General features: G+C 45.5%; 1 protein-coding gene across 2 annotated transcripts in view; it reads left to right on the forward strand.

Moving 5' to 3' along the window:
• TCF7L1 (transcription factor 7 like 1) overlaps positions 1-22,571 on the forward strand; it is a 187,018-nt gene that overhangs the window by 151,756 nt on the left and 12,691 nt on the right. For both annotated transcript variants that reach the window (XM_043468693.1, XM_043468694.1), the window contains exon 4: positions 10,216-10,299. In XM_043468693.1, coding sequence (XP_043324628.1) covers positions 10,216-10,299 — 84 coding nt within the window. The remainder of the gene's footprint in view (positions 1-10,215; positions 10,300-22,571) is intronic.

Here is a 22,571-nt window from a genome sequence, read left to right on the forward strand (position 1 = left end):
GGAAGTGAGGGGTCAGATTCCCCAAGTTCTGCATCCATTGAGCCCCTCAACTCAGGCTCTACTCCCGGGCAGCCCCTGCACTTTAGACAAGCATTTGATTTCTCTTCCATTGAAGGCCATCTGGTTCGGGTCCCAAGCTTCAGGCTGATGAAGTGAAACAGTCTCATTTTAAAAGGTGAGATGACCTAGTTCAGAGAGGTTAGAGAGAGCCTGGAACCCAGCTCTCTCACCTTTTGTGGTCTGTCCTTTCACCACTAGAAATTGGCCTCTGGTGGAGATATTTTTTAAAACAACTCTTTCTTCAGCTCTGGTGTTGTTCAGTTGCTAGGTCCTGTCCGCCTCTTTGCAACCCCATGGACTGCAACACGCCAGACTCCTCTGTCCTCCACTATCACCTGGAGTTTGCTCAATGTCCATTGAGTCAGTGATACTATCTAACCATCTCATCCTCTGTCACCCCCTTATCCTCCTGCCCTCAATCTTTCCCAGCATCAGAGTCTTTTCCAGTAAGTCAGCTCTTCGAATCAAGTAGCCAGAGTATTAGAGCTTCAGCATCAGTCCTTCCAATGAATATTCAGGGTTGATTTCCTTTAGTACTGACTGGTTTGATCTCCTTGCTATCCAAGGGACTCTCAAAAGTCTTCTCTAGAACCACAGTTCGAAAGCATCAATTCTTTAGCGCTCAGCCTTCTTTATGGTCCAACTCTCATATCTGTACATGACTACTGGAAAAAATATAGCTTTGACTATATGAAGCTTTGTTGGCAAAGTGATGTCTCTGCTTTTTAATATGCTGTCTAGGGTTGTCAAAGCCTTTCTTCCAAGAAGCAAGCATCTTTTTATTTTGTGGCTACAGTCACCGTCCGCAGTGGTTTTTCAGCCTAAGAAAATAAAATCTGTCACTTTGGAGTTCCCTGGCGGTCCAGTGGTTAAGAATCTGTGCTTCCAATATAGGAGGCACTGGTTTGATCCCTGGTTGGGGAACTAAGATCACACAAGCTACAAGGTGTGGTCAAAAAAAGGGGGAAAACAATCTGGTAGGCAAAATGGCCAGATTCTCTGAATTGGGAGGGGAAGAGAATAGTTTGAGGCCATCCAGGAAAGAAGGGGAATTACTGGGGGAAAGGGCAGGAAATGGGTATTTATGGGGAAAGTGAAACCCAGCCAGCCCACTCTTGTTTTTGCGTTTACTCTACAGTCATGGAATGTTCTTGGAGCCCCTCTGATGCCAGCGCACAGAGGGGCTCCAAAAATATTTATTGACTAAGTTGCTGTGACAGGTGCTGGAGAGACAAAATTCCCTTCCCTGGCTTAAAACACTAGCCAAATGTGGTTCTGAATAACTTTTCCAAGGAAAATTGGGTCTGTCGTATTAAACTGAAAAGTCGCTTATCATAGGGCTTTATAGGTTTATTAATTGGATTTATTTGTAACAACTCACCTATCAACAAAACTTCAAGAAGGAACACGGCCATCTACACTTGAGCAAAACCAAAAAAGGTGATTGTATTGGGGGTTTAGTGGTATTCAGAAAATTAAGCAGATGCAAAAACTACTCATCTATAGATAAAGGAAATAAGGGATAAGAGTGTAAACCTTGTTTTTTATACTTTTGCTCCCGTAACTGTGTCTAATCCATCAAGTTTGGGAACGAGTTCTTCTAATGCATGCTCAGTCACTCAATCGTCTCCGACTCTTTGCAACCCCATGGAGTATGATCCTCTGTCCATGGGACATTCCAGGCAAGAATATTGGAGTGGGTTGCCATTTCCTCCTCCAGGGGATCTTACAGCCCAACAATCAAACCTGGGTCTCCGGTGTCTCCTCCATTGCAGGCATATTCTTTACCACTGAGCCACTGGGGAAGCCAGTTCTTCTACTACTTTCTTTTTTTTTTTCCCCATTTATTTTTATTAGTTGGAGGCTAATCACTTTACAATATTGTAGTGGTTTTTGCCATACATTGACATGAATCAGCCATGGATTTACATGTGTTCCCCATCCCGATCCCCCGTCCCACTTCCGTCTCCACCCGATCCCTCTGGCTCTTCCCAGTGCACCAGCCCCGAGCACTTGTCTCATGCATCCAACCTGGGCTACTTTCATTTTATCTTTTTCAGCGACTTTTTTTTTTAATTCAGCTGTGCCAGGTCTTAGTTGCAGTATTCGGGATCTTTTATCTTCCATTGTGGCGTGTGGGATCTTCTTAGTTTTGTTGTTGTTCAGTCTCTCAATCATGTCTGACTCCTTGCGACCCTATGAACTGCAGCATGCCAGGCTTCCCTTCACTATCTCCTGGAGTGTGCTCAAACTCATGTCCATTGAGTCAGTGATGCCACTCAACCATATCATCCTCTGTCACCCACTTCTCCTCCTGCCCTCAATCTTTCCCAGCATCAGGGTCATTTCCAATGAATTGGCTCTTCATAAGGTGGCCAGAATACTGGAGCTTCAGCTTCAGCATCAGTCCTTCCAGTGAATATTCAGGGTTGATTTCATTTAGAATTGACTGGTTTGATCTCCTTGCAGTCCAAGGGACTCTCAAAAGTCTTTTGCAGTGCCACAATTTGAAACCATCAATTCTTCAGCACTCAGCCTTCTTTATGGTCCAGCTCTCACATCCATACATGATTACTGGAAAAACCATAGGTTTGATAAATGGGCTTTTGTTGGCAAAGTGATGTCTCTACTTTTTAATACACTGTCTAGGTTTGTCATAGCTTTTCTTCCAAGGAGCAAATGTCTTTTGGGTGCAGTCACCATCCGCACTGATTTTGGAACCCAAGAAAATTAAGTCTGTCACTATTTCCATTTTTTTCCCCATCTATTTGCCATAAAATAGGATGGGACTGGATGCCATAATCTTTGTTTTTTCAATGTTGGGTTTTAAGCCAGCTTTTTCACTCTTCTCATTCACCTTCATCAAGAGGCTCTTTAGTTCTTCTCTGCTTTCTGCCATTAGGGTGGTGTCATCTGCATATCTGAGGTTATTGATATTTCCCCCTCCAATCTTGATTCCAGCTTGTGCTTCATCCAGCCCAGCATTTCGCATGATGTACTCCTCATGTAAGTTCAACTATAGCCTGAATGTACTCCTTTCCCAATTTGGAACCAGTCCATTGTTCCGTGTCTTGTTCTAACTGTTGCTTCTTGACCTGCATACAGGTTTCTCAGAAGGCTGGTAAGGTGGTCTGGTATTCGCCTCTCTTTAAGGATTTTTACACAGTCACTGTCATCCATACAGTCAAAGGCTTTAGCGTAGTCATTGAAGCAGAAGTAGATGTTTCTATGGCATTCTCTTGCTTTTTCTATGATCCAGCGGATGTTGACAATTTGATCTCTGATTCCTCTGCCTTCTCTAAATCCAGCTTGTATTTTTTTTTTGTTACAGCATGCGAACTCTTAGTTGTAGTGTGTGGGATTTAGTTCCCTGACCAGAGATCAAACCCAGGCATCCTGCTTTGGGAGTGCAGCATCTTAGCCACTGGACCACCAGGGAAATCCCTATGATACAATTATTGATGTTAAAAATCGCCTTTAAAAGGAATTGGAGAGTGTTTTGCATGGTGTCCTTGTCGCTGTAGGGTGCATGGTCATCTGCCTTTGGGGGTGGGTCTCTGGCCTGTGTTCCTGGGTGGCTGGCCCACCATATGATCTGGGAGGGAGGCTTGGGAAGGTCTTTTCTGTATTAAAAGGAGCCCAATTCTAGTGTCCCAGAATCTTCATTCACCATGAGGGACCAGAGAGGCAGGAAAGACTGGTCACCTAAGCTGGTGAGCTGCTCCAACACATGAAAACCATGAGACAGGAAAGGTAGAGACAGGGGCCCTTTCTTTCTATGCCAGGTCTGCCCCTCCCCGCAAGGAGAAGAAGAGGGATTCTGTGGAGTGGAGCTGACTTGCCTTCTGGCTTCCGGCTGTAAGGAGCCCCTAACTGGGAACACTGATGTTGCATCTTTACCATGAGGCTTTGCTTCCTCTCTTGCCTGGCCATGCTTACAGGGTTTTCTGTGAGAACACTTAGATGGGGGAGAATGTGGGCATTGCCAAGAGTCCTGGAGTGTCCTGTCTCCATCACAGCAAGTTTGGAACTGGGGGGCCTGGCTAGGGAAGGGGCTGTCCCTACCTTCTGGGAGGCAGAGGGTTAATCTCCAGAGCTCATTGGCAGTTCTGCCTCTGGACAGGGCATGCTGGGATTTCCTCCCAGCTGTTTTACATCATGAAGATTTGTGTGCTGGGGAAATTCCAGGGCACAGCTGCAATTAATCTGCTGCACAGTCTCCAGGCGAAACACGGTTCTACGGGCCCAGCGCTCTACCTCCCTCCAGGAGGAGGGCTCCGGTTCTCCAGTGAGAGACCCTACCCAGGGACCCTTCCCCAGGCTGGACCTGAGCGGAAACTGCCCACCTGTGCTGTTCTTAGTCGCTCGGTTGTGACTGACTCTTTGTGACCTCATGGACCGTAGCCCGCCAGGCTCCTCTGTCCCTAGGATTTCCTAGGAAAGAATATTGGAGTGGGTTGACATGCCCTCCTCCAGGGAATCTTCCCAACCCAGGGTTTGAACTCAGGTCTCCTACATTGCAGGTGGATTCTTTACTGTCTGAGCCACGAAGGAAGCCCCTTCCCACCTGGCCAAGGGCTATCCCCACAGAGGGGGCTGGGGAGGGGCCCAAGATGCTGAAAGGATCCAGAACATTCAGAAAAAGAGCAGGAGCACCCCTTACAAATAATAAGGCCAAAATAACACTGATAGTGGGGCTTCCCAGCTGGCACTAGTGGTAAAGAACCTGCCTGCCAATGATGTAAGAGACACAGGTTCAATCCCTGGTCAGGAAGGCCCCCTGGAGAAGGGCATGGTAAACCACTCCAGTACTCTTGCCTGGAGAATTCCATGGACAGAGGAACCAGGCAGGCTACAGCCCATGGGGTTGCAGAGAGTCAGATGTGACCAAGCCCACAGGCAGGCATTGCTGATAGCAACATTGGATAAAGACATCAGCAAGGAAGGAAGAAAGCAAGGGAGGAAGGAAGGAAAACTGTTCAGTCTCACTTAAGAATATAGAAGTAAAAATCTGAAAATATTCATGTTTACCATTGTACAATACATACAAGTACAAACAAGCCACAGTGATAGAATAGGATTTACCTGGAGAATGCGAGGGTGCTTCAATGTAAGGAAATCTGTTTCTAGGTATAATCTCCGGTCTGAGTCAAATAAGAGAAACCACTTTTTCGGTGGATCCTAAGAGAAGTCAACAACTGTCCCAGTGAAAGATATTTGAAAATAGGAATAGAATCATCCTTCCTTAACAAGGTAAAGACATGTTCTAAACCACAGCCTCACTCTACTTAACTGAACCACAATACCAGATCTTCCTATATACGTATGTATGTATATGTATGTATGTATATAACTGAATCACTGTGCTATACGCCTGAAACTGACACAACAGTGTAAATCAACTATAAAAAAGTAGAGGCAGGAAACTTCCCTGGTGGTCCAGTGGCGAAGACTCCACGTTTCCAATGCCGGGGGCACTGGTTTGATCCCTAGTTAGGGAACTAAGATCCTACGTGCTGCACGACCTGGCCAAAAGAAAAGAAGATTTTTTAAAAAAACACTTAAAAAACCTCAAGTGTGTTCCATGGAACCCTCACACCCGGAGAAGAGTTTCCCAGATTCAATAAGATTGGGAAGCTGCCTACCCGGCCTGTCTCAGAAAGTCATTGCACACAACAGCATGTTAAGTAGCATTTGTAAGTCGAGGGTTAGCAGTCCTCACCATTTGGGTCTTCACCATTCTTTCTGTTTTTTTGAGAGTCAAAAGAGAGTGCTTATCCCATAATCGGTGACTCTTGTTATTGCTTGGCCATCGGTGCACTGAGGCCCCCCAGGTCCCTTGTGTTCCATCCCACTGAGCATCCCCTAGTAGGGAGGTGCTGAAGTCCGACCATGATACACTGGTCAGGAGCCAGCTGTGGCCAGTTGGACGGAGCCTAGGCTGGGCTTGGAGAAACCAGCAGTTTTCCTTTGCCCACATGCCATCACTATGCAGAGCATCTAGGCTCAGCCACACATCTCTTAATCCCCAAGAACATGTTCTCCACCAATGAGTGATGAGCCCCATGGGGCTGGCCGCTTGCACATGAGAATTACAGCCAAGAGAGATTTATTTCCGCTGAACATCGGGCTGAGCCTGGCTTAGGAATTCAGGAGTGCACAGGCACCTCCAAAGGTCTGGGGATGCAGTTGGGAAGGCTTACAGGGGGGTGTTGCTGGCTCCTTCTGTCCCAGCCTGTGGTGCTGGGAAGCTCAGCTGTCCCTTTAGAAGGCTCCTTTCCTCGGAATTATGATGTAGAGATATTCCATGACAGCAAGCTGCAGGGGCTCCAACCCTTACAGGTCTCTCCCCACTCCTTACCCCCACCACTGGTTTCAAAATCTTAAAAAAAAAAAAAAACTAAGAAAAACAGCCAAAGAGAAGAAGGAGGGAAATGACAGCCCTCCATTTCCCTACCTTTTGGAATGAACTGTTTCTGAACCCAGGCCCACCGTGTGCCACACCCTCAACCTCCGTGATCGGCTGGAGCTGGAAGGGTCCTGGGAAGATGCATACTCTCCCCTGAACCCCCTCTCCACGCCTGCCTGCTGTATCTGTGAGGAGCCAGACTTCAGCAGTGGACCAGGCTAAAGATCTTTTAGCCACCCTCCAAGCTTCCAGGTTTCAGCTATAATTAGTGAGAATGGACCCTGTGTGCGGGAAAGGGATCCCTCCTACACTGTTGGTGGGAATGTAAGTTGGAGCAGCCACTCTGGAATAACTAAAAACGGAGTTACCTTATGATCCAGCAATCCCACTCCTAGGCATATATCTGGAGAAAACTGTAATTTGAAAAGATACTTGCACCCCCACGTACATAGTAGCACTATTTACAGTAGCCAAGACACGGAAGCAACCTCAACATCCGTTGACAGATAAATGGATAAAGAGGATGTGGTACCTATACACTGTGGAATGTTGTTGTTGTTGTTTAGTTGCTAAGTCGTGTCTGACTCTTTTCGGCCCCATGGACTGTAGCCCACCAGGCTCCTCTGGTCATGGGATTTTCTAGGCAAGAATACTGGAGTGAGTTGCCATTTCCTTCTCTGGGGGATCTTTCCAACCCAGGGTCAAACATGCTCTTCCTTCTTGGCAGGCAGATTCTTTACCTGAGCCACCTAAGAAGCCCATGATGAAATATTACTCAGCCATAAAAAAATAGTAAAATAATGCTATTTGCATCAATATAGATGGACCTAGATATTATCATAGTAAGTGAAGTAACTCAGACAAAGACAAATACTATATGATATCACTTTTGTGGAAATCTAAAATATGATACAAATGAACTTACTTACAAAACTAAACAGACTCACAGACTTAGAAAATAAACTTATGGTCACCAAAGGTGAAAAGGGGTAGGAGAGGGCTAAATTAGGAATTTGGGAGTAGCTGATACAGACTGCCATGTATAAAATAGACAGAGTCCTACTGTATAGCACAGGGAATTGTATTCAATATCGTACAATAACCTATAATGAAAAAGAATGTATACACACACACACACAAACACACAGATAGGCAGTTTTGCCCCTCCCAGAGATACTAGTGAAGTCTGGAAATTTGGCAAAGTCTGGAGGCATTTTCGGTTATTATAACCAGGCAGAAGAGTGAGTGCTACTGGTATTCAGTAGGTAGAAGCCAGGGATGCTGCTAAACATCTTCAAATGCACAGGACAGCCCCCACAACAAAGACCTCTGTAGCCCCAAATGTCAATGGTGTAGCAGTTGAGAAACTGCAAGAATCCTACGAGCTTGCTATATCTACCAGCCCATAAGGTCAGCAGATAGTATTCTTAAAGAGCCCAAACTCCAGCACTGTCCCAAATCAGGATTTAGATCAATTCCTCTGGACCACCCCAACATGCGTGTCTAAGAACATCCCTGGAAAGCAACAAGAGTAAAGAGTGTTCAGTGTTGACCCTTGTGCCTGTCGTTAGGGAATCAGATGCTGGAAGAGTTGATGGATTTTAGGAACACTGGTGTTTTCATGTGGAGGTGGGTAAATTTGGAACACTTCACCAGGTATTTGTGGTTGTAGAGAAACAAGTGTGATAATTAGTACTCACATGCAAGCTTCGGCCACCTCAATAGTTCCTACAGTAATACATTGCCGTGTATGTATTCATTCAACTTCTGGGTGGCCAGCCCTGTTCAAGACATAAAAGGAGAGAGGAAAACCCATCAGAGCAAAGAAAAGGCTCTGGGGGGCAATGGAATGTTCCAGAAGATGGTGTTAAGAAAAGCTTTATGACTCATGTTGTGGTGAAGAGTGTGGGATTTGAAGTCCAGAGACCTCAGCTCCAGCTCTTCATAACGGGGGCAAGTCATCTACCCTGAATTTACTTCCATTAGCTGGTCTTGCAGATTAGGACAGCCACCCCAGCATGTCATGGTAGAGTTGCCATGGAGATTAAACTGGTTTACATGTGTAAGTCTGCTGTGAAAACTGTCAGGGTGTCACAAATGTTGTTATTCACTGAGGAAATGAGTTTTTACTAATGATACATTTGTCCAGTGCTGTTGACTTGCCAAAGGCATTTAAATCGCAGTTAGTGCATCTACAAAATGTAGGCTCTGAGAAGGGAAATAGATGAGTGGGGGTGTGAAGGAAGGAAGCAGATAAGATCGGCAGGAGGTAGGGACAGAGATGACTCTCAGTTGGGGGAGAGGCAGGGTACCAGAGGGCTCAGAGTGGACCTGTCCTTATTCACGGGGTCCCCATTCATTTCTACCTCCCATGGCCGGGCCCACTTGGCCCACCCCAGCTGCTGTCTGTCCACTTCCTGGGCCTTGGCTAATGTGTCCTTGGGTTGTGATTCCTGCCTGTGGACACCTTGTGGCAAGTCCAGCCCCTGCCCTCTCAGTCATATTTTTGTGCTTGATGGAGAGCAAAGGGATACTGTCCATCCTCCTTTCCTGACCTGTGCTCAGAGCTCAAGCCAAAACACGATTTTATTCCCCAGTCCTGAAATTGAAGCAAGGGGGTAATTCAAAGACTTCTTTCTCTCTCCCTGGGGGAACACTTCCTGGAGCCATCACTTCCCATGAGAGCTCAAATTTTCAAAGCAACCTCAAGAATTCTGCAAAGAGCCTGCGTGGCTGGTCTGCTGCCCAGAAGCACCGTATCAGTGTTGACACTAAGCCAGCATGTGTGTTTTGCTCCCGGCAAAGATTAATGGTTTGCTTATGAAAATAATAGCTGCCATTTATCAAACGCCATCCATGGGCACAGGACTGTGTTCAAGACTTGACACTGTCCCTAATCCTTCCAACAACCTGTCAAGTTAGTGATAATCGCCTTGCTCTATGGATGAAGAAACTGAAGTTCAGAGTTGTCAAGACACTTATCCAGGGTTACACAGCATAATTAGCAGAGTGAGAACCTGAGCCCATGAACACCCAACTCCAGAGCCCCTCACTGCCTCTCTACCCACTCTCTCCCAGAGTCTTGCCCAAGACTACTAGGCTGGCATTGAGGAGATCACTTTTCACTTAAAGTGTATGTGTAAGTATGTGTGTGTGTGTGTGTGTGTGTGTGTATTAGGGACGGTTTGGTTGGCATTTTTGCAGTGATGCATGGGAGAGGGCAAGATACTGGAAAATCTTTTCAAGATCAAGAAATACTACAGCGAAGTAAAGATCCACATCCTTGAATAAGGACAGATATTCCCCATGACCCTGGAGGTGTCAGGCAGATGGTTCGTATTCCTTCATTCCCCAGACTACTCTGGAGAGGCTGTTTCCTGGGAAGTGTTGTGTGTGATGCTGTGAGAGATGGAACTGAACAGGCAGGATCACCATCTTGGAGCCCTGGGGCCCTTGATGAGTCTTGCTTGTCTCACACCTAATGACTCTCACCAGTAGGGTCTTTGAATATTATACTTTGGTTAGTTATGCTGTCATGCGTTTACCCCGAAATGATGGAGGGGCTGGTGTTGGCAGTGGTGTCGGTGTATGCTCTGCTCTGTTCCACTCTCTGGACGTTGACCCAGTCAGGAGCATGCAGGTCAATGAAGTTTGATGTCTGCCCCCCCCACCCCTGGCCCTGGCTCACTTGGAGCTCTTGCGAGGCCCCCTCTCACCAGCCACGTTGTTTTTTGTCCCCTGTGTAGTACCTGCAGATGAAATGGCCGCTCCTCGATGTCCCCACCAGCGCCACAGTCAAGGACGCCAGGTCACCATCACCAGCACACTTGGTAAGTCTGTTTCTTCTTAAAGCGCAGAAAGGACACTGTCACTGAGCTTGTCCCATATCTCTGCCTCCACCTTCCCCAAGCTCTAGCAGCGCTGCCCTAAGTGTGTGAGCCAGACGGTCAGGAGTATTGCCTTTGCCTGTCCCCACCGCTACCACCTCGGCACACGCACACACCACGCGGGATGTCATGTGATCAGAAATGCCAGCCCTGCCCCTGGCTAGTGACCCTGGTCCTTCTCTGCCGCCCCTCCACCGTGGCAGCCCAGTTCTCTCTCTCCCACTAGAGCTCGGTTCACAATCCTCACTTCCTCTTCGGAGCTGCATAGCAACAGTTGAAGAGGCTGTTCTGTACCAGATGTTATAGGAAAGAATTAATTTAAAATATATGCAAACAAAAATCCCCAGGGGCAGTCGAGGTCTTTCTATCAATGTCCGAGGCAACACGGTCACAAGGTGTGGAGGGTCCTGGGAGGAGGCGCAATGGGATCAGTCTCCTCACCTGAGGGCTTGCGACAGACTGAAATTGATAGGCTAGGAGATGCACCCAGCTAGAACCCTGTATCCCTCTTTCCTGGGCTTTCTTAGGAGCTTGGGGCAACCCACGTGCCCCACAAGCTGACTAATGTTGTTCAAGTGCAATGAGTCTCAGAAACACAGAGCAGACAGGTAGAAGGGAGACCTGGGAATATATGATGCTTCTAAAACTTAACTCTGTAAAATTTCAATGGTTTTCCTCACTCACGCTCCCCCTTCCACCATGCTGGGTTGTTTGCAAGCAAATCCCAGATGTAGAATTTCATCTCATTCATATTTCATCTCCTCTTATTTTAAGATCTCCTGACAGTCTTTTTTCATTAAAAGCTTAGAATCCAGTGCAGGAGATGCAAGAGATGTGGGTTTGATCCCTGGGTCAGGAAGATCCCCTGGAGGAGGAAATGGCAAACCCACTCCAGTATTCTTGCCTGGGAAATCCCTTGGTCAGAGGAATCTGGCAGGCTACAGTCCATGGGGTTTCAAAGAGTCAGACACGACTGAGCACACAGCACACCCATGGAGTATACATCAATAAAAATTAATATTTTTTAAAAAGCTTAAAAAAGAATTTAGAATTTAGTTGAGGAGAAAGAAGGTATCTCTAGAGAGATAAGTCATGGCACGGCGAGCTTGTATGATTTCCAGTAATCGTGAGACCAGCTTCCCGGGTCTGAGCCCTTGACCAATGTCCGGTGTAGTTCTCAGGTGACTGTCACAGCCATCCGGAACAGGCTCCCCTGAGAGGTCCTATGGCCTGTCACCAAGATCTGGGCAGCCTAAAGAACACGCCCCATGGCAGGGGTGGGCAGGCCTGGAAGTTGCCTGTGACCCTCTAGATTCCAAGACAACTGTTGGTGGCCAAGTGCGAGGTGCAAGTGCCCACTAGTGGTCAGTCAAGGACTGGGCATCCCAACGAAAAAAAAAATTTTTTTTTTTCGATTTATTTGTCTGTGTTGGGTCTTCATTGCTGCACAGGCTTTTCTCTAGTTGCAACGAGCAGGGGCTACTCTTTAGCTGTGGTGTTCAGCTCATGGCGGTAGCTTCTCTCGTTGCAGAGCACAGACTCTCAGAGCATTCGGGCTTCAGTAGTTGTAGCTTCTGAGCTCTAGAGCGTAGGCTTAGGAGTTGTGGCTCACGGACTTAGTTGCTCCGAGGCATGTGGAATCTTCCCGGACCTGGGATGGAACTGAAGTCTCCTGCACTAGCTGGTGGATTCTTGAGCACTAAGCCACCAGGGAAGCCCTCTTTAACTGTTTCAAATCCTTGCTCTCATGCCCCCCACCCATCCTGTGCCACATCCCCATCCAGCATCCTTCACATCCTGTTGTTTGCTTGTCTTCAAAAATCTCCATCTGCCTTCAGAGGAGGTGAATTATTTTTAAAACAAGCACATAGACTCTGAGTTTGCCATCCCTCCTGCTGCACAGAGTGATCCAGCTCTGAAAAATAAAACAAAAAGCCTGCCATCAGCCCTCCTCTTCCTCCTATATTTCCCTTCTAGTATTCACCACCCAACTTCACACAAGAGCTAGACCTTCCACTTCCATCCCTGATCTGTTTGCCATCTAATACCTAACAGCACTCATTTGCCCACCTTTTCTCAGTCCTCTGCTTCCTATAATTCTTTTGTTGGCCCCAGGAGACTGTATGGATTGTTGTTGTTCAGTCACTACGTCGTGTCCAACCCTTTGCCACCCCATGAACTGCAGTGCACCAGGCTTCTCTGTCCATCACTATCTCCCTGAGTTTGCTCAAATTCATGTCCATTGAAATCAGTGATGCCATCCAACCATCTCATCCACTGTTACTCCCTTCTCCTCTTGCCTTCAGTCTTTTCCAATATCAGGGTCTTTTCCAGTGAGCCAGCTCTTTGCATCAGGTGGCCAAATATAGAAGCTTCAGCTTCAGCATCAGTCCTTCCAGTGAATATTCAGGATTGATTTCCCTTTAGGATTGACTGGTTTAATCTCACAGTCCAGGGGACTCTGAAGAGTCTTCTCCAGCACCACAGCTTGAAAACGTCAATTCTTCGGCACTCAGTCTTCTTTATGGTCCAACTCTCTCATCCATTCACAAGTATTGGAAAGACTATTGCTGTATTAATATACATTACCAAATTTTTTTGCCTTGTCTGTGATTCCATTTTTTTTAGACCCTTTTCCTCAAATAAATCAACTACTCATCCTCACTTATTATCTCAGTGTAAGTGACATAAAAATACATGAAATCCCTAAACTCTCCACAAGGTTCTCTACCCATAGCATCCACTGCCAGACAAACCTGCAGCCACTGCGAGACATCTCAGCACAGCTGGTGGAGCCGGGGCTCATGTTATGTCTGAGAGTGGAAAACCATGAATAGTGGGTACATTACATTGTAGATAGAAAAATAGATACTTTTCTAGGAAGTTGTGTATTATCACACTCTGTACTCTCATACAGAAAAGCAGAAAAACAGGCCTCAAACGCTTAAAGAGAACTTCATAGGAGAAAACCTGAACTTGATATTCTAGAAAGTGGAAGGAGACCACCATCTTCCATTTTCAAGTCAGAGCTTCTCATTCTGTTATCTGAGATACACGTGTGTGTGAATGGGAGCCAAACCTGAAATGCCCAGGGAGGACGATGTGTCTTGGAGATTGTGTAATAAAGTGGGTTTGAATCCCAGCTCTGCCTCTTCCTACTTGTGAAGCTTCAGGAAATTACCTCATCTCTCTTCGCTTTGGTTTTCCTCGTCTATAAAATAGGTATTAGGAAAGGAGTTGACCTCAGAGTTGTGTGAAAAGGAGCCCATGCATCGTAATGAGTTTAGAATTGTGCCTTGCACAAAATAAGCCTCAATAACTGCTAGCTTGCTACTATTACCACCACCATCACCTCTCAGTTCAGTTCAGTTACTCAGTCGTGACTGAACTGAGCTCCTTGCGACCCCCATGAACTGCAACACGCCAGGCTTCCCTGTCCATCACCAACTCCTGGAGCTTGCTCAAACTCATACCATTGAGTTGGTGATGCCATCCAACCATCTCATCCTCTGTCATCCCCTTCTCTTCCTGCCTTCAACCTTTCCCAGCATCAGGGTCTTTTCCAGTGAGTCAGTTCTTCACATCAGGTGGCTAAAGTATTGGAGTTTCAGCTTCAACATCCTTCCCATGAATATTCAGGACTGATTTCCTTTAGGATGGACTGGTTGGATCTCGTTGTTGTCCAAGGGACTCTCCAGAGTTTCCTCCAACACCACAGTTCAAAAGCATCAATTCTTTGGTGCTCAGCTTTCTTTATACTCCAACTCTCACATCCATACATGACTACTTGAAAAACTATAGCTTTGTCTAGACAGACCTTTGTTGGCAAAGTAATGTCTCTGCTTTTTAATATATTGTCTAGGTTGCTCATAGCTTTTCTTCCAAGGAGCAAGCATCCAGTTTTTTTCATGGATACAGTCACCATCTGTGGTGATTTTAGAGCCCCAGAAAATAAAGTCTGTCACTGTTTCCATTGTTTCCCCATCTATATTTGCCATGAAGTGATAGGACCAGGTGTCATTATCTTCCTTTTTTTTTAATGCTGGGTTTTAAGCCAGCTTTTTCACTCTCCTTTTTCACTTTCATCAAGAGGCTCTTCTGTTCCTCTTCACTTTCTGCCATAAGGGTGGTGTCGTCTATGTATCTGAGGTTATTGATATTTCTCCCATCAATCTTTTTTTTTCTTTTTTTCATCAGTCTTGATTCTGGCTTGTGTTTCATCCAGCCTGGCATTTTGCATGATGTACTCTGCATATAAGTTAAATAAGCAGAGTGACAGCCTACAGCCTTGACCTACTCCTTTCCCAATTTGGAACCAGTCTGTTGTTGCATATCCAGTTCTAACTATTGCTTCTTGACCTGCATACAGATTTCTCAGGAGGCAGGTAAAGTGGTCTGGTATTCCCATCTCTTGAAGAATCTTCCATAGTTTGTTGTGATCTACACTGTCAAAGACTTTGGCGTAGTCAATAAAGCAGAAGTAGATGCTTTTCTGGAATTCTCTTGCTTTTTCTATGATCCAACCAATGTTTGCAATTTGATCTCTGGTTCCTCTGCCTTTTCTAAATCCAGCTTGAACATCTGGAAGTTCACAGTTCATGTAGTGTTGGAGCCTGGCTTGGAGAATTTTGAGCATTACTTTGCTAGTGTGTGAGAGGCATGCAATTGTGCAGTAGTTTGAACATTCTTTGGCATTGCCATTCTTTGGGATTGCCCACCACCTCGAGCACTGCTATTAATAAGAGAGGGAAAGAACAATTAAAATACTGTTATGGGAAGCTGCTATATGGAGCACAGGGAGCTCATCGCAATGCTCTGTGAAGACCTAGAGTGGTGAGATGGGAGGAGTGTTTGGGGAGACGGGTTATATGTATACATATAGCTGATTCACTTTGTTGCCCAGCAGAAACTAACACAACATTATAAAGCAATTATACTTCAATTTTAAAAAAATAATAATAAAATAAGGACTTCCCCTGTGGTTCAATGGCTAAGACTCCATGTTCCCAATGCAGGGGGCCCGGGTTCAACCCCTGGTCAGGGAACTGGATCCCACATGCTGCAACGAAGCAGCTGAGACCTGGCACGGCCAAATAAATAACTAAAAAATATTTTTTAAAAATAATAATAAAATCTGAAAGAAATTAAATAAAATATTGTTGGGATTTCCCTGGCAGTCCAGTGATTTAGAATCCGCCTTCCAATGCAAGGGATGCAGGTTTGATCCCTGGTCGGGGAACTAAAGATACAGGATGACTAAGCTCACATGCCACGGCGAAGATTCCTTGTGCCTCAACTAAGACCTGATGCAGGCAAATAAATAAATAAGAATTTTAAAAATTAAAAATAAAAATACAGTTTATTTAGCAGACTAGGAGGTGATGAATTTTGAAATTAGATGCCAGACCAAACAGACACATTACACAGATAATAGAGATAATAAACCTACAGAATTTAGCATCAGTGCTCCCAAGAATATGATTAAACTGGTCTGGGGTGGTGGCTAGTACCATAGTTTATCACACACAAGCCAGAAGATTCTCTGGAAGATTCCCAGTGGCAGCCAGAACTGAGAATCACTGCCCTCACTGCAAACAGAGGCAAAAGGGAAGCAGAGACCAGAAAACATTCCGATCTGCTGTCGGCCAGGTTTTCTAGGATGGAAGTGTCAGCAGGTAACCAGGTTACCGGAAGTAAGGTTTGGACACTTTTTTTTTCTTAGACAAATGAAAAGACTTGATTATGAAATTTCTTTTGGAATCATGAGCAAAATATTTTAAGATGAGTTTGGCCCTGGGGAAAGGGCAAGTGAAGGAAACAGCCTGCATACTTGGAGAGATGGAGTGAGTCATGTTGAAGCTGCCTGTCAGGGAAATGCATATAAACAAGCCATGACGAGGCCAGGCTGGGGATGGAGTTAAGTGTTATTACCACTTGAATTTGTGTGCCTTCAAAACAAGCTCTAATAACTAAGTAGTAATGTCTGATTATTGCATGTGGACTGTTATCCTGACCCCTCACTGTGGCCCCACATACCCGGCCCCTTCTCAGGCCCTCCACTCTCTCCATGGAACATGGTGCCCAACCATACAAGGCAGATAAATTGGCTTCCAGAGTATAACCAACTCAAGGTAAAATTCACTCTGTTTTGTTCATATTTGTTTACACAGCAACTGTCATAATGCCTGGCAGAATAGGTTCTCAGGACGCATTTATGAATGGTTTGAGAATCAGTGATCTGGGTACAGGTAGATGCCCGCCTCTGAACCCCTCTCTGCCCCTGGGTGCAGTTTCTCTTCGCATTCAGGAATTTTAAGTAAATATTTTTTAAAAATCTTTTTTATTTTTTGGCCCTGCCAAAAAATTTTTCCATGAGACATATGGAATCTTAGTTCCCCAACCAGGGATAGAACCCACGGCCCCTGCCTTGGAAGCATGGCATCAGTTCTAAGTACTGGAACGCCACAGACGTCCCTAATTAAATTATTTTGAAACCAGAAAAGTAATGTATGTGTGTGTATAAAGGGGGCTTCCCGGGTGATACTAGTGGTAAAGAAGCTGTCTGCAATGCAGGAGACCTGAGTTCGATCCCTGGCCTTGGGAAAATGCCCTGGAGGAGGGCACAGCAACCCACTGTAGTATTCTTGCCTAGAGTATTCCATGGATAGAGGAGTCAGACATGACTGAGCAAGTAACACACACAATATATTTTGTGGATTATTATCTAATTCACAGTATATATTCAAATTTTCATAAATGTCGCAGTAATGTCTGTTGAGATGTGTGTTTTTCTTGGTCCAGAGTTCAACCCAGGATCACAAATTACATCTCATTGCCATGTCTTTTAGTCTCTTTTAATGTCCCAGATAAGAAAGCCTTCCTAAGTGATCAATGCAAAGAAACAGAGAAAAACAATAGAATGAGAAAACTAGAGATCTCTTCAAGAAAATCAGATACCAAGGAAACATTTCATGCAAAGATGGGCACAGTAAAGGACAGAAACAGTATGGACCTAGCAGAAGCACAAGATATTAAGAAGAAGTGGCAAAAATACACAGAAGAACTATACAAAGAAGATTGGTGATAGACAGGGAAGCCTGGCGTGCTACAGTCCATGGGGTCACAACGAGTCAGACACTACTGAGCAACTGAACTGACTGAACTGAATCTCCCAGAGTTCCTTAGCCTTTGTTTTTCCTGACTTTGACTCTTTGGAGAAGTACAGACTAGCTATTTTGTGGAACATCCCTCCATCTGGGTGTATCTGAGATGTCGTCGTGGTTAGATTCCGGTTGTATGTTTTGGCAAGAACACGACCACATTCAGGTGTCCCTCTCAGGGCCTCACATCGGGAGGCAGGTCTGTGATGTCTGTTTGTCCCAATGTCAGTGATGTTGGCTTGAATCATTTAATTAAGGTGATGTTTGACATGTGTTTTCTCTTTGAGGTTATTCTTTCCTTTTGTACTTAATAAGTCACTCTGTAGGCAGAGGCTTAGAAGCTGCATAAATGTCCTATTTCTTATTAAATTTCCACCCACGATTCATGGCATGCCTTGGTAATTATCTACCGCCATCATTCCTTTATTAGTTTTTGCCACTGAGATTTAGCTTGGGGGAAACCTTATTCATATCTCCCAGGCTTCCCTGGTGGCTCGGTAGTAAAGAATCCACCTGCCAATGCAGGAGATGCGGGTTCAGTCCCTGGGTCGGGAAGATCCCCTAGAGAAGAAAAGGACAAACCACTGCAGTATTCTTGTCTGGGAGATCCCATGGACAGAGGAGCCTGGCAGGTTATAGTCCATGGGGGTCACAGAGTCAGATATGAGTTAGCAACTAAACAACAACTCATATTTCCCAGTTCGTAATTCTTAGTGTAGAGCAAAGTGGACACTGTGGCAAGTCAAGTCTGTACATTGATGACACAAAAGAAAAAGATAGAGAAGACAACTGAAAAACAGTCTACAAATAGTGTTCCTTAAGAGGAGACCACAAGCAGTGGAAACAACAGGCAATAAGAGAAGAAAGCAACGTGGGGCTTTAAAACGAAAGACTAGGGACTTCCCTGGCAGTCCAGTGGTTAAGACTCCTCAATTCCATTGCAAGGGGCTGGGTTCGATTCCTGGTTGGGGAACTAAGATGCTGCACAACACAGCCTAAGAATAAATAAATAAAAACTCAAGTGTATAGCTTGAAAGTGCTCATCTGAATTTGACGAAGTAAATGAAAATTCACATAAACTTAGACACATCCTGGCAACAATCAGAATTGTAAGGGTTTAATTTTTTTTTTTTTCCCTTATAAGCATCTATGCAGGGCTTCCCTGGTGGCTCAGATGGTAAAGAATCTGCCTGAAATGCAGGAGAGCCGAGTTCGATCCATGGGTTGGGCAGATCCCCTAGAGAAGGAAATGGTAACCCACTCCAGTATTGTTGCCTGGAGAATTCCATGAGCAGAGACTGGAGGACGATAGTTCACGGGGTCACATAGAGTCAGACATGACTGAGCAACTAACACTTTCACTTTCATCTATGCAGCAGGGGAAAGGCCAGTATCAAAGAAGAAAAATAAAGGTAAACGCAGGGTTCTCGTATGCTGCCTTTAATGCCAGCAAGCCATAGATAAGTTTTGATAAGGAAAGTTTTTAACCCAAGAATTTTGTGCCCAGTCCAATTTGCAAAGTCCTCAGAAATGTGCCACTGTTTCCAAGAAGGACCTGAAAAGTGAAGTCGCTCAGTCGTGTCCGACTTTTTGCGACCCCGTGGACTGTAGGCCTACCAGGCTTCCCCATCCATGGGATTTTCCAGGCAAGGGTACTGGAGTGGGTTGCCATTTCTTTCTCCAGGGGATCTTCCCAACCCAGGGATCGAACCCCGGTCTACCTGCATTGTGGGCAGACGCTTTACTGTCTAAGCCATTAGGGAAGCCTGAAGCACATTCTAATTCCCCGAAGCATTTTCTCTATGCTGCTGCCCTCCAGAGATCCTGGATTTATGTTCACATCTTTCCCAGCCTGCAGTGCACTGCTTGCCACCTACTTGAGAAGCTCAAAATGTATGTGTTCGTACATTAAGACAGACTTTCATCCCGTTGTTTTCTTCCCAGCGCTCCGTCCACTGTCTTCCGTGGAGTTGCTCAAACACACCTATCTTCCTGTCTACCTGGGAGCCACTACACTCTGGGCGCCTTCTGCCCAAACGCCCTTCCCTCCCCGTGCCCACACATCTCACTTCCGCTGCCCTCATATATTAATTCAAGAGTCATTTTCTGAGGACTTCCCTGGTGGTCCAGTGGCTAAGACTCTTCGCTCCCAAGGTAGGGGGCCTGAGTTTGACCCTTGGTCAGATAACTAGATCACACATGCTGCAGCCAAAGATCCCACGTGCCACATCTGAGACCCTGTGCTGTCAAATAAATAAAAATCAAACAGAAGTCATTTTCTCATTGAGGCTTTCCCTGGTTGGCCTGTGTAACTTATAACCTACATCTGCCTCACCTTTTTTTTTTTTTTTAAATACTTATTTTGGCTGTTCCATGTCTTAGTTGCAGCACACAGGATCTTCCATCTTCATTGTAGCATGCGACATCTTATTTATTTGTTTGGATTATTGTCTAGATAGACGGATTCTCTAATGCATTCACAAGACCTAGAACAGTGCCTGGCACGTAGTAGATACAGCATGAATTCTTGTTGTGAGTCATGTTTTCTGCCAGGCCAGTTAGTTCAAACAAGCAAACCATGCCATCGGAGACCCAGGTTCTTTCCATTTCTGCTGTTGGCCTTCAGCCCTTTGGCTACCCAACTCAGTGCCTGCTGTGTAGACAGTCTTCACAGACAATCACCCAATAAATCAATGTGTGAATTGCCAGGAAAATTCTGTATAGAAGACATACATGCAAATTTCCTTTCTTTAATAGGATACGATGACAGAATTAGCAAAGAACTTACATTTTTCCTTTTAAGCAGTATTTGTTAGAGAGTGGTGGGTATGTTTACTTAGAATTATAGTTTTCCCCCTCAATTTTCATTAGGTTCCTATTTGCCTTTGCTTCTATTATATGTTAATCCACCACTATGAGTGTATAGGTACTTTTTTTTTGGCTGTGCTGTGTGGCTTGTGGGATCCTATTCCTTGACCAGGGATTGAAACCATGCCCCCTGCAGTGGAAGCTGGGAGTCTTAACTACTGGACCACGGGAGAATCCTGGACTGGTGCTTTAGGAACAAACCAACTTCCTTTTCCCCTGAAGTCTTGCATTTAAGCAGTCTCCTGAGAATAATTTTAAGAGAAGACTCCCTCAAGCAGTCAACAGACAATTGATTGTGGATAAAGCATATTTCTTAAATATATAATATCAGTTACAGTTAGTGACCCAGCGCAACTCTGGGGATCTTTGCTGAGCAGCCTGTTGACTGGTCTATGTCTGCTTTGCGAGACATGGATACCACAATTAAGGCTCCCCGTTGCCTGACCTGAAAGCCTTATCTTTCTGATCTCTGAACTTCAGATCAGGAAGAAAAGGAGATAGTGAATGAAGCCTAGGAGGCAGGAGGCTTTGTAAAGGCCTCAAACCACTGGCTTCCCCAGTGGTTTAGTGGTAAAGAATCTGCTTGCAATGCAAGAGACGCAGGAGATGTGGGTTTCATCCCTGGATCGGGAAGATCCCCTGGAGGAGGAAATGGCAACCCACTCTGGTATTCTTCCTTGGAGAATGACATGGACAAAGGAGCCTGGTGGGCTACAGTCCATGGGGTCGCAAAGAGTCAGATACGGCTGAGCAACTGAACACGCCTGAATGCAAAGCAGTTACTGAAAGAAGCAACTTTTGAAGAGGTGGCTGGTTCGTCTGTGGTGGAGCATTGGCTTTACTTACAGCTTGGAGTAAAGTCATGAACAGTAGAAGGGAGGATACACTGCTTCCTAGGGACCAGGAGTTTCCAGAACTTCGGCTTGGACCAACCCTAGAAAGGGGCTTCCCTGGTGGCTCAGCAGTAAAGAATCAGCCTGCCAGTGCAAGAGACACAGGGTCGATCCCTGGGTTGAGAAGATGCCCTGGAGAAGTAAATGGCAACCCACTGCAGTATTCTTGCCCAGGAAACCCCATGGACAGAGGAGCCTGGAGGGCTACAGCCCATGAGGTCGCAAACAGCTGGACATGACTGAGTGACTGAACAACAGCTACCCTAGAAACAGGGAATAGACGAATACCTGCGCTGGAAAAGGGTTGAGTCTGTGTGATGGGACGGAAGGATTGGAGCACAAGGTAGGCTGAGATGCTTTGCTTTGGGTAAAACTAGCCTTGCCTAGTTCCCTTGCCCAGGGAGCACCTGTGTCCTGGCTTGTGTGTGCTCTCTGCACTGTACAGCAGGGACTGTCCGCTGGTTCTCCACATCCCTATCCTTGACCTGGCTTTGTGCTGCAAACATCATGTCCCTGGAGGACAGCAAAGAAGAAGAATCAGTGGGAAACTTTTCTTGGGATGATAGCCTCCAAGGAGAGCTTTCCCTGAGTCAGCCCTAAAGGAGTTGATCTTTTATAAAATAATTTTGTATGTTTGTTTATTTCTGGCTGTACTGGGTTTTCACTGCGATGCGGACTTTCTCTAGTTGGGGCAAGCGGAGGCTTCTTGGCTGCAGTGGCTTTTTTTGTTGCAAAGCTCGGGCTGCAGAAAGCAGGCTCAGTTGATTGTGGTGCTAGAGACATGTGGAATCTTCCTGGACCAGGGATCGAACCCATGTCTCCTGCACTGGCAGATGGACTCTTTACCACTGAACCACTAGAGAAGCCCAAGAGACCGAGTTTTGCTAATCATCTCCAGAGGCTGCATATTCCCAGCCTGATAAGGAAAAGTCTACCTTCCTTTTTCTTTCTGGGAACTCACCATCTTCCCGTCCATTTTCTGGACAATGATGCCACTTAATGGGAACCAGTAATAACTCACAGAGTGTTTTAAGTGAGGAGACTGCATTTTCCAATGTAAACTCATGCTTCCCTGCTTTGTGCTTAACTCTGACACCCATTCAGTGCTGTTTACCAGTTTCTGATGAAGACAGCACATGGTCAGTCCTACTTTCATAATACCATTAAGTATTTTAGGATGACTCTGTGTACCTATATTCAGTTATCACATAATACACATTAAATATATTACAATCTTGTTTGTCAATTATATCTAAATAAAGCTGAAAATTTTAATTTAAAAAAGATGGCTATA

The sequence above is a fragment of the Cervus canadensis genome, chromosome 5 (assembly GCF_019320065.1).
Source record: "Cervus canadensis isolate Bull #8, Minnesota chromosome 5, ASM1932006v1, whole genome shotgun sequence".
Taxonomy (NCBI): domain Eukaryota; kingdom Metazoa; phylum Chordata; class Mammalia; order Artiodactyla; family Cervidae; genus Cervus; species Cervus canadensis.